This window comes from Pseudophryne corroboree, chromosome 9 (assembly GCF_028390025.1).
Source record: "Pseudophryne corroboree isolate aPseCor3 chromosome 9, aPseCor3.hap2, whole genome shotgun sequence".
Taxonomy (NCBI): domain Eukaryota; kingdom Metazoa; phylum Chordata; class Amphibia; order Anura; family Myobatrachidae; genus Pseudophryne; species Pseudophryne corroboree.
In genome coordinates, this window is record NC_086452.1 from 167,720,553 (window position 1) to 167,733,352 (window position 12,800).

General features: G+C 50.7%; 1 protein-coding gene across 5 annotated transcripts in view; it reads left to right on the forward strand.

Annotated features, from left to right (window-relative positions):
• Window positions 1-12,800, forward strand: part of KYAT3 (kynurenine aminotransferase 3) — a 255,249-nt gene that overhangs the window by 223,174 nt on the left and 19,275 nt on the right. For all 5 annotated transcript variants that reach the window (XM_063939940.1, XM_063939941.1, XM_063939942.1 and 2 more), the window contains one exon: window positions 3,171-3,357. In XM_063939940.1, the coding sequence (XP_063796010.1) occupies window positions 3,171-3,357 (187 nt within the window). The remainder of the gene's footprint in view (window positions 1-3,170; window positions 3,358-12,800) is intronic.

The window sequence follows — 12,800 nt, forward strand, 5'->3', positions numbered from 1 at the left end:
TGGAACAGACGACAAGGTTGTCTTTCCTCGGGATGATTCTGGACACAGAAGTTCAGAAAGTATTTCTTCCACTGGAAAAGGCTCTGGAAATCCAGAAAATGGTAAAACAGATATTGAAACCATCAAGTGTGTCGATCCATCAGTGCACTCGGTTGTTGGGGAAGATGGTGGCGGCCTACGAGGCCATACAGTTTGGCAGGTTCCATGCCAGAGTATTCCAGTGGGACCTGTCGGACAAGTGGTCGGGGTCACACCTACACATGCACAGAAAGATAATCCTGTCGTCAAAAACCAGGATTTCGCTCCTGTGGTGGTTGCACAGCTCTCGCCTGCTAGAGAGACGCAGGTTTGGGATTCAGGACTGGGTCCTAGTAACCACTGATGCAAGTCTCCGAGGCTGGGGAGCAGTCTCTCAGGGAGAAAACTTCCAGGGACGTTGGTCACAACAGGAAGCCTGCCTTCACATAAACGTTCTGGAGCTAAGAGCCATTTACAACGGCCTTCAACAAGCGGTACATCTTCTTCAAGACCGTCCCGTGCAGATCCAGGCGGACAATGTAACAGCAGTCGCATACATAAACAGGCAGGGCGGAACGAAAAGCAGAGCGGCAATGGCAGAGGCGACAAAAATCCTCAGCTGGGCAGAAAAACATCTACAAGCTCTGTCTGCAATATTCATTCTGGGAGTAGACAACTGGGAAGCAGACTTCCTCAGCAGACACGATCTCCATCCAGGAGAGTGGGGCCTCCACCAAGAAGTCTTCGCAGAGGTGACAAGTCTTTGTGGAGTTCCTCAAATAGACATGATGGTGTCTCGTCTCAACAAGAAGCTTCAGAGAAACTGTTCCAGGTCGAGAGACCCTCAAGCAGTAGCAGTGGATGCACTGGTGACCCAGTGGGTGTTTCCGTAGGTGTATGTTTTCCCTCCACTTCCGCTGATCCCAAAAGTACTCAGGATCATAAGAAAGACAAGGGTTCGAGCAATCTTCATTGCCCCAGACTGGCCAAGAAGGGCTTGGTACCCAGATCTTCAGCAGTTACTCATAGGAGATCCTTGGCCTCTTCCTCCTCGGAAGGACCTGCTGCAGCAGGGGCCGGGTGTGAACCAAGACTTACCGCGGCTACGTTTGACGGCATGGCTGTTGAGCGCTGTATCCTAGCCAGGACGGGTATTCCTAAGGAGGTCATCCCCACCCTTATTCAGGCCAGAAAGGGAGTAACGTCAAAACATTACCACCGTATTTGGAGAAAATATGTGTCTTGGTGTGAATCCAAGAAAGCTCCTGCGGAAGAGTTTCACTTAGGACGTTTTCTCCATTTTTTGCAGGATGGTGTGGAGACGGGCCTGCGATTGGGATCAATCAAGGTCCAGATTTCGGCCTTGTCAGTGTTCTTCCAAATACAATTGGCCTCTCTTCCAGAGGTTCAGACCTTCATGAAAGGCGTTCTGCACATCCAGACTCCATTCGTGCCTCCAGTGCACCATGGGACCTTAACGTAGTATTGCAGTTCCTTCAATCGGATTGGTTCGAGCCTCTACAAAAGATAGAGTTGAAGTTTCTCACTTGGAAAGTGGTGATGTTTTTGGCATTGGCATCCGCAAGGCGGGTGTCGGAATTGGGGGCCTTGTCTCACAAGAGCCCTTACCTGATTTTCCATGAACTCGCCAACATTTTCTTCCAAAGGTGGTTTCTGCTTTTCACATAAACCAACATGTTGTGGTGCCAGTAATTACTGACACATTCACTGATTCAAAGTCTCTAGATGTAGTTAGAGCTTTGAAAACCTATGTTGCTAGAACAGCTCGTATACGGAAAACAGAGGCTCTGTTTGTCCTATATGATCACAACAAGATTGGCTGTCCTGCTTCCAAGCAGACTATTGCACGTTGGATTAGGAATACGATTCAGCAAGCTCATACTACGGCTGGATTGCCGTTACCGAAGTCAGTAAAGGCCCACTCCACTAGGAAGGTGGGCTCATCCTGGGAGGCTGCCCGGGGGGTCTCGGCATTACAACTTTGCCGAGCAACTACTTGGTCAGGGTCAAACACATTTGCTAAGTTCTACAACTTTGACACCTTGGCCGATGAGGACTTAAAGTTTGGTCAATCGGTGCTGCAGGGTCATCTGCACTCTCCCGCCCGTACTGGAGCTTTGGTATAGACCCCATGGTCTTTTGTCGTCCCCAGCATCCTCTAGGACGTATGAGAAAATAGGATTTTGATACCGGTAAATCCTTTTCTCCTAGTCCGTAGAGGATGCTGGGCGCCCGTCCCAGTGCGTACTTTACCTGCAGTTTAGTTATTACAGTTACACAAGTTGTGTTATCTTGCTTTCAGCATGTTGCTGCAATTAGTTCATGCCTGTTGGCATGTATTATGTTGAATGACATGTGTGCAGCATGTTTGAGGGTGTGAGTTGGTAGATATCTCACCACTAGTTAAGTAATTCCTTTCCTCGAAATGTCAGTCTCCCTGGGCACAGTTCCTACAACTGAGGTCTGGAGGAGGGGCATAGAGGGAGGAGCCAGTTTACACCCAATGAAAAGTCTTTAGAGTGCCCATGTCTCCTGCGGATCCCATCTATACCCCATGGTCTTGATGTTGTCCCCAGCATCCTCTACGGACTAGGAGAAAATGATTTACCGGTAGGTTATCAAAATCCTATTTTATTAGATAATGTGTCTGGATACTTTTGGCTACTCAATGTATTTGTCATTAAAGGCCTCCAGAAATTTTCTGAATACGATTTATATTTTCTGTTAAGGCCAGTACTCACTGGCCGATGTGTGAGAAAGATGTGTGCTGAGCAAACCGCTCAGCACACATCTCTCCCGCCGCTCAGTACAGCGTGATGTGTGCTGAGCGTGCGGGGGAAACGGGGGGGGCCCGCTCACTTCACCCAGCGGGTGAAGTGAGCGACCCGCTAGATTGGCCTGCATGCAGGCCAATCTAGCAACAGCGATAGCGATGCGCGGGGCTGCGCATCGCTTTCGCTGTAGGGGGTACACACGGAGCTATAATGCTTAAATGCTAAGCAATCTAGTCAGATTGCTTAGAATATCGCTCCATGAGTACCCCCCTTTAGTGTTATCTTACAAAGACAGCACCGTGGGGGGTTTGTGGTGCGGCTCTACTGTGTCACTTCACTATGTTCTCCTATGTGTAGGAAGCTCTGGCTCATGCCCTCTTCAAGGATTTTAAAAGAATGGATGAGCCAGAATGTTACTTCAATTCGCTGCCACGGGAACTGGAAGTGAAGCGTGACCGAATGGCTGGCTTACTGCAAGAAGCAGGGCTGACACCAATCATCCCAGAAGGAGGATATTTCATGATGGCGGATGTCTCCATACTAGGTAATGGAATGTCTCTTGTACTCTGTCACATTTAAAATATTCGCAGTTCTAGGAGCCTTGGAGACATATGGTACGCACAGAGTTAGAGTTGTGGAGAAGTTGCCCAAACAATTAGCTAGCTCCGTTATCTAGCACAGACTATGAAATGACAGTCAGTAGCTGATCGGTTGCTTTGGGCAATTTCTCCACTGTATTTCTCTATCGTCCTAAGTGGATGCTGGGGTTCCTGAAAGGACCATGGGGAATAGCGGCTCCGCAGGAGACAGGGCACAAAAAAGTAAAGCTTTACTAGGTCAGGTGGTGTGCACTGGCTCCTCCCCCTATGACCCTCCTCCAGACTCCAGTTAGATTTTGTGCCCGAACGAGAAGGGTGCAATCTAGGTGGCTCTCCTAAAGAGCTGCTTAGAGAAAGTTTAGTTTAGGTTTTTTTCTTTACAGTGAGTCCTGCTGGCAACAGGATCACTGCAACGTGGGACTTAGGGGGAAAGTAGTAAACTCACCTGCATGCAGAGTGGATTTGCTGCTTGGCTACTGGACACCATTAGCTCCAGAGGGATCGAACACAGGCCCAGCCGTGGAGTCCGGTCCCGGAGCCGCGCCGCCGACCCCCTTGCAGATGCTGAAGCGTGAAGAGGTCCGGAAACCGGCGGCTGAAGACTCCTCAGTCTTCATAAGGTAGCGCACAGCACTGCAGCTGTGCGCCATTTTCCTCTCAGCACACTTCACTGGGCAGTCACTGAGGGTGCAGAGCGCTGGGGGGGGGCGCTCTGAGAGGCAAATATAAACCTTATACAAGGCTAAAAATACCTCACATATAGCCCATAGGGGCTATATGGAGATATTTAACCCCTGCCTGACTGGAAAAATAGCGGGAGAAGAACCCGCCGAAAAAGGGGCGGGGCCTATCTCCTCAGCACACGGCGCCATTTTCTGTCACAGCTCCGCTGGTCAGAACGGCTCCCAGGTCTCTCCCCTGCACTGCACTACAGAAACAGGGTAAAACAGAGAGGGGGGGCACATTAATGGCTATATATATATATATTAAAGCAGCTATAAGGGAGCACTTAATATAAGGATATCCCTTGTATATATAGCGCTTTGTGGTGTGTGCTGGCAGACTCTCCCTCTGTCTCCCCAAAAGGGCTAGTGGGTCCTGTCTTCATTAGAGCATTCCCTGTGAGTTTGCGGTGTGTGTCGGTACGTGGTGTCGACATGTATGAGGACGATATTGGTGTGGAGGCGGAGCAATTGCCAAATATGCAGATGTCACCCCCCAGGGGGTCGACACCAGAATGGATGCCTTTATTTGTGGAATTACGTGATGGTTTATCTTCCCTTAAACAGTCAGTTGAGGACATGAGGCGGCCGGACAATCAATTAATGCCTGTCCAGGCGCCTCAAACACCGTCAGGGGCTGTAAAACGCCCTTTGCCTCAGTCGGTCGACACAGACCCAGACACGGGCACTGATTCCAGTGACGACGGTAGAAATTCAAACGTATTTTCCAGTAGGGCCACACGTTATATGATTTTGGCAATGAAGGAGACGTTACATTTAGCTGATACTACAGATACCGTAAAACAGGGTATTATGTATGGTGTGAAAAAACTACAAACAGTTTTTCCTGAATCAGAAGAATTAAATGACGTGTGTGATGAAGCGTGGGTTGCTCCTGATAAAAAGTTGATAATTTCAAAAAAGTTATTGGCATTATACCCTTTCCCGCCAGAGGTTAGGGCGCGCTGGGAAACACCCCCTAAGGTGGACAAGGCGCTCACACGCTTATCCAAACAAGTGGCGTTACCCTCTCCTGAGACGGCCGCACTTAAGGATCCATCAGATAGAAAGATGGAAGTTATTCAAAAGAATATATACACACATGCAGGTGTTATACTACGACCAGCTATAGCAACTGCCTGGATGTGCAGTGCTGGAGTAGTTTGGTCAGAATCCCTGATTGAAAATATTGATACCCTAGATAGGGACAATGTTTTACTGTCGTTAGAACAAATAAAGGATGCATTTATCTATATGCGTGATGCACAGAGGGATATTTGCACACTGGCATCTCGGGTGAGTGCTATGTCCATTTCAGCCAGAAGAGCCTTATGGACACGACAGTGGACAGGCGATGCGGATTCAAAACGTCACATGGAGGTTTTGCCGTATAAAGGGGAGGAGTTATTTGGAGTTGGTCTATCAGACTTGGTGGCCACGGCTACTGCCGGGAAATCCACTTTTTTACCTCAAGTCACTCCCCAACAGAGAAAGGCACCGACCTTTCAACCGCAGCCTTTTCGCTCCTACAAAAATAAGAGAGCAAAGGGCTTGTCGTACCTGCCACGAGGCAGAGGAAGAGGGAAGAGACACCAACAGGCAGCTCCTTCCCAGGAACAGAAGCCCTCCCCGGCTCCTGCAAAAACCTCAGCATGACGCTGGGGCCTCTCAAGCGGACTCGGGGACAGTGGGGGGCCGTCTCAAAAATTACAGCGCGCAGTGGGCTCACTCGCAGGTAGACCCCTGGATCCTGCAGATAATATCTCAGGGGTACAGGTTGGAATTAGAGACGGATCCTCCTCATCGTTTCCTGAAGTCTGCCTTACCAACCGTCTCTTCCGAAAGGGAGAGGGTGTTGGAAGCCATTCACAAGCTGTACGCTCAGCAGGTGATAGTCAAAGTACCCCTATTACAACAAGGAAAGGGGTATTATTCCACTCTATTTGTGGTACCGAAGCCGGATGGCTCGGTAAGGCCTATTCTAAATCTGAAGTCCTTGAACCTCTACATAAAAAAGTTCAAGTTCAAGATGGAGTCACTCAGAGCAGTGATAGCGAACCTGGAAGAAGGGGACTTTATGGTATCCTTGGACATCAAGGATGCGTATCTACACGTTCCGATTTACCCCGCACACCAGGGGTACCTCAGGTTCATTGTTCAAAACTGTCACTATCAGTTTCAGACGCTGCCGTTCGGATTGTCCACGGCGCCTCGGGTCTTTACCAAGGTAATGGCCGAGATGATGATTCTTCTTCGAAGAAAAGGCGTATTAGTTATCCCACACTTGGACGATCTCCTAATAAGGGCAAGGTCCAGAGAACAGCTGGAGACAGCTTTAGCACTATCTCAAGAGGTGCTAAGACAACACGGGTGGATTCTGAATATTCCAAAATCCCATTTAATCCCGACAACTCGTCTGCTGTTCCTAGGAATGATTCTGGACACGGTTCAGAAAAAGGTTTTCCTTCCAGAGGAAAAAGCCAAGGAGTTATCCGATCTGGTCAGGAACCTCCTAAAACCAGGAAAAGTGTCAGTACATCAATGCACAAGAGTCCTGGGAAAAATGGTGGCTTCTTACGAAGCAATTCCATTCGGCAGATTCCATGCAAGAATATTCCAAAGGGATCTGTTGGACAAATGGTCAGGGTCGCATCTGCAGATGCACCTGCGAATAACCCTGTCACCAAAGACAAGGGTGTCACTTCTGTGGTGGTTGCAGAAGGCTCACCTATTAGAAGGCCGCAGATTCGGCATTCAGGATTGGATCCTGGTGACCACGGACGCCAGCCTGAGAGGCTGGGGAGCAGTCACACAAGGAAGAAACTTCCAGGGAGTATGGACGAGTCTGGAAAAGTCTCTTCACATAAACATTCTGGAACTAAGAGCAATCTACAATGCTCTAAGCCAGGCGGAACTTCTCCTGCAAGGAAAGCCGGTGTTGATTCAGTCGGACAACATCACGGCGGTCGCCCATGTAAACAGGCAGGGCGGCACAAGAAGCAGGAGTGCAATGGCAGAAGCTGCCAAGATTCTTCGCTGGGCGGAGAATCACGTGATAGCACTGTCAGCAGTGTTCATCCCGGGCGTGGACAACTGGGAAGCAGACTTCCTCAGCAGACACGATCTTCATCCGGGAGAGTGGGGTCTACATCCAAAAGTCTTCAACATGTTAATAGACCGTTGGGAAAGACCAATTGTAGACATGATGGCGTCTCGCCTCAACAAGAAACTGGACAAATATTGCGCCAGGTCAAGAGATCCACAGGCAATAGCTGTGGACGCACTGGTAACTCCTTGGGTGTACCAGTCAGTGTATGTGTTTCCTCCTCTGCCGCTCATACCAAAGGTATTGAAGATCATACGGCAAAGAAGAGTAAGAACAATACTAGTGGTTCCGGATTGGCCGAGAAGGACTTGGTATCCGGAACTTCAAGAGATGCTCACGGACGAACCGTGGCCTCTACCTCTGAGAAGGGACCTGCTACAGCAGGGTCCCTGTCTTTTTCAAGACTTACCGCGGCTGCGTTTGACGGCATGGCGGTTGAACGCCAGATCCTAAAAGGGAAAGGCATTCCAGAAGAAGTCATTCCTACCTTGATTAAGGCACGGAAGGAAGTCACCGTGAAACATTATCACCGCATTTGGCGAAAATATGTAGCGTGGTGCGAGGATCGGAGGGTTCCGACGGAGGAATTCCAACTGGGTCGTTTCCTACATTTCCTGCAATCAGGATTATCTATGGGTCTCAAATTGGGATCCATTAAGGTTCAAATTTCGGCCCTGTCAATATTCTTCCAAAAAGAATTGGCCTCTGTCCCTGAGGTCCAGACTTTTGTCAAGGGAGTACTGCATATACAGCCTCCTGTGGTGCCTCCGGTGGCACCGTGGGATCTAAATGTAGTTTTAGATTTCCTCAAATCCCATTGGTTTGAACCATTGAAAAAGGTGGATTTGAAATATCTCACATTGAAAGTGACTATGTTACTAGCCCTGGCCTCTGCCAGGAGAGTATCTGAATTGGCGGCTTTATCTTATAAAAGTCCTTATCTAATCTTCCATTCGGATAGGGCAGAACTGCGGACTCGTCCGCATTTTCTCCCTAAAGTGGTATCAGCATTTCATCTGAACCAACCTATTGTGGTGCCTGCGGCCACTAGCGACTTGGAGGACTCCAAGTTGTTGGACGTTGTCAGAGCCTTAAAAATATACATTGCAAGGACGGCTGGAGTCAGAAAATCTGACTCGCTGTTTATATTGTATGCACCCAACAAGTTGGGCGCACCTGCTTCTAAGCAGTCGATTGCTCGTTGGATTTGTAACACAATTCAACTTGCACATTCTGTGGCAGGCCTGCCACAGCCTAAAACTGTAAAAGCCCACTCCACAAGGAAGGTGGGCTCATCTTGGGCGGCTGCCCGAGGGGTCTCGGCATTACAACTCTGCCGAGCAGCTACGTGGTCGGGGGAGAACACGTTTGTAAAATTTTACAAATTTGATACCCTGGCAAAGGAGGACCTGGAGTTCTCTCATTCGGTGCTGCAGAGTCATCCGCACTCTCCCGCCCGTTTGGGAGCTTTGGTATAATCCCCATGGTCCTTTCAGGAACCCCAGCATCCACTTAGGACGATAGAGAAAATAAGAATTTACTTACCGATAATTCTATTTCTCGGAGTCCGTAGTGGATGCTGGGCGCCCATCCCAAGTGCGGATTATCTGCAATACTTGTACATAGTTATTGTTAACTAATTCGGGTTATTGTTAAGGAGCCATCTTTAAGAGGCCCTTTCTGTTGTCATACTGTTAACTGGGTTTAGATCACAAGTTGTACGGTGTGATTGGTGTGGCTGGTATGAGTCTTACCCGGGATTCAAAATGCCTCCCTTATTGTGTATGCTCGTCCGGGCACAGTACCTAACTGGAGTCTGGAGGAGGGTCATAGGGGGAGGAGCCAGTGCACACCACCTGACCTAGTAAAGCTTTACTTTTTTGTGCCCTGTCTCCTGCGGAGCCGCTATTCCCCATGGTCCTTTCAGGAACCCCAGCATCCACTACGGACTCCGAGAAATAGAATTATCGGTAAGTAAATTCTTATTTTCTATCTCCAAGGCCTCATACATCTCCCCATTAGTGATTTGCAATTTAATGCGAAGAAAGGTTGGGGTGTCACAGACAAAGCCGGATTCACAGTGGGACTTTAGGGGTGGTCGTCCCGAGGCCCCCACACATAGGGGTCCCCCACACAGACACTGTCCCCAAAATCAGAAGACCGCACCCACAAGCCTGCCTGATCCTGCCTCAATGCACCGCCAGCAGAAATCGCGCAACATTTGTGAGCTGACTGTGGCCAGGGACAGTGAGCAGCTTCCCCGCCGGCTACTGCAGAATCAGATGGGAAGCCACAGCCAGGGACGGCTTGAGAGGCATTTAAAAAGAGCTGCCAAACAGGGACGGCGTGGCGAGCCAGAGGGGGCGTAGAGCTCGGGGTTACCATTGTAACTGAATCGTGACACTCATGCTCTGTTCTGCCTCCCTGTCACTTTCCCCAGCCCCCAGGCTTCATATGCTGCTCTGCCACGGCTCCAGGCCTCACAGGCTGCTCTGCCCCGCCTTCCCTAACATTCTGCCCGGCCTCGCATGCTCTTTAGTGCTCAGTGTAGCCACCTAGAAGGGGATGGAGTAGATTGCAGAGGCCATGGCTGCTAACTTTATTTTATTCCAGTCAGCAGCAGTGATGGGATCACAGCAGAGGCAGAGCTGTGTGTGTTGATCGTATTACTGTGGTTCCGACCCTGCACCAGCACTTGGTGCCTTGGGGATCATTCCGAGATGATCGTAGCTGTGCTACATTCATTCACACTGACATGCGGGGGGACGCCCAGCACAGGGCTATCCCGCCCCGCATGTCAGTGGTGGTCCCACCGCAGAAGTGCCAAGGCATTGCACAGCGGCGATGCCTTTGCACTTCAAGAGTAGCTACCGACCAGCGCAGCTTTAGCGTGCTGGCCGGGAGCTACTCATCGCTCCCTGGCCCGCAGCAGGTGCGTGTGATGTCATGCAGCCGCTGCGGCCTGCCCCCCGTTTGGTCCGGCCACGCCGCAGTTACGCCGTTCCGCTCCCCCCACCCGCCCAGCGACCGCCTCTGCCTGTCAATCAGGCAGAGGCGATCGTAGCGGGCCGACGGCTTTTGGCCGTCTGGCATGCACTGACGCACTGCGGCGCTAGAGCATGCGCAGTTCTGACCCGATTGCACCGCTGCAATAAACTGCAGCGTACGATCGGGTCAGAATGACCCCCCTTGTCCCTTGTTAAAGTTTTGCTCTAAATAATACAGCAGCTCAATGCAGACAGAATGACCGAGGCAGGAGAACGCTAACAGCCTAAGGGGGTCATTCAGAGTTGATTGTAGCTGTGCTAAATTTAGCACAGCTACGATCATCTTCCCTGACATGCGGGGGGACGCCCAGCACATGGCTAGTCCGCCCCGCATGTCAGTCCGGCCCCCTCCACACAAATACAAAAGCATCACATAGCGGCGATGCTTTTGTATTTGTGGAGTAACTCCGGGCCAGCGCAGCTCCTGCGGCTGGCTGGGAGTTGATTGTTGCTGCCACTGGCCGCAGCGGCTGCATGAGACGTCACGCAGCCGACGCGGCCCGCCCGCCCCCCAACGGTCCGGCCATGCCTGCGTTGGCCAGACTGCGCCCCCTAAACGGCAGCTTAACGCCGCCGTTCAGCCCCCTCCCGCCCAGCGACCGCCTCTGTCTCAGAGGCGATCGCTAGGCATCGACGGCTTCCTTGCGCCGGCGCATGCGCAATTCCGACCCAATCTCTGCGCTGCGACAAACTGCAGCAAGCGATCGGGTCGGAATGACCCCCTAACACTTCACATTGAAGCAGGTGTGTCTACTTATTAAAATTTAATGTTCATTATGTTCATGTTTATTAGTCATTATTAGCAAAAATGATATCTAAATGCAATATTATTTCCAGGTTACTGGGACACTTCTGCTGTGGGGGGGAAGGGCATGATGTGACGCATGGCTGTCACAATTATGCTCTCTGTATTATGTGCCTGCCACAAGTTTCTTTGTATTGTGTTGCTGGCCGTCATTGTCTCAGTACTGCCAGGCTTGCTCTGCGTAGATGTTGTAGTTGATTATAGCTGTGGGGTATAGTTTTTATATATTATATACTGTGTGTGTGTATATGTAATATATATATATCTATCTCCTATATATTTGCCCAGATCTGTGACTTTGTGATTCATTTGCTAACGCTGGGCGGAGTCACAATGCTGGGCGGAGTCAAGTCACAGATCTGCCCAAATATATAGGAGAGAATAGGAGTACACACTGGCCAAATATATAGGAGAAAATAGAAGAACATTTAACAGTACATGGTGATAACAGTACATACATAGTGAGCGCAGGAGAGACATCAGCAGCAGGTTAAAGCTCCGTATAAGCACCACCCCCAGCCGTCAGCTATTGGACACATGTTAAAGCTCCGTACAAGCACCGCCGCCAGCCGCCAGCTATTGGACACATGTTAAAGCTCCATACAAGCACCGCCCCCAGCCACCAGCTATTGGACACATGGCTGAGGAGTGCGCTGTGATTGGCCGCCAATGCAACTAGCACCTGGGTCCCCGCTCACACAAGGAGACGCTGACGGACACTACAGTGCCATGCACGGGAGAGTGCAGTAAGATGCCTGTGCGCTCCGTCCCCTGGCAGTGAGCCCCGCTTCGTACCCGCCCTCACCCCGCGTCCCCGCTATATGTAGGGAGTTGGGGATGCTCTGTATCACGGGGGCAGCAGCAGTAGCTACATCCCATCACACCCACGGGTGGCCAATAACAGCGCACCCTTCAGCATGTGTCCAATGGCTGGCGCCTGGAGGCGGTGCTTGTATGTCGCGTTAACATACTGCTGCTGCTGCCTTTCCTGCGCTCACTATGTATGTACTGTTATTACAATGTACTGTTGTGTGTTCTCCTATACTCTCCTATATATTTGGCCAGTGTGTACTCCTATTCTCTCCTATATATTTGGCCAGTGTGTTCTCCTATTCTCTCCTATATATTTGGCCAGTGTGTTCTCCTATTCTCTCCTATATATTTGGCCAGTGTGTTCTCCTATTTTCTCCTATGCTTCTCCTATATATTTGGCCAGATCTGTAACTTGACTCCGCCCAGCATTGTGACTCCACCCAGCTTTAGCAATGAGTCACAAAGTCACAGATCTGTCCTAATATATAGGAGATACCTACCTCCATCCCACCCACAGCAAACCCACGGCTGCCCCTACACCACCTACGGACCCCCTCGACCATCCACTGCACCCCCTACACCTCCCCCACCCAATGAACCCCAGCCCCTCACCCGCCACCACCGGACCCCCAACACCACCCGCAAGCACACCTACCCCTTACCCACCCACAACGCTTCCAGAACCCCTCCCACATCCACGAGAGCCTTGCACCGACCCCTCCCCCACCCCCTCCAACGCTACCCCACCCACATCGCATCCAGACCCCATCCACCACCCCCAGTCCCCTGCTCCTCCCCCACCCACACCACCTCCCGTCCCCCTCTCCTATCCGCACACACTCCCGGCATCCGCCCCTCCTCCACCCACAGACACCCTCCCCCATACGCGGTCACC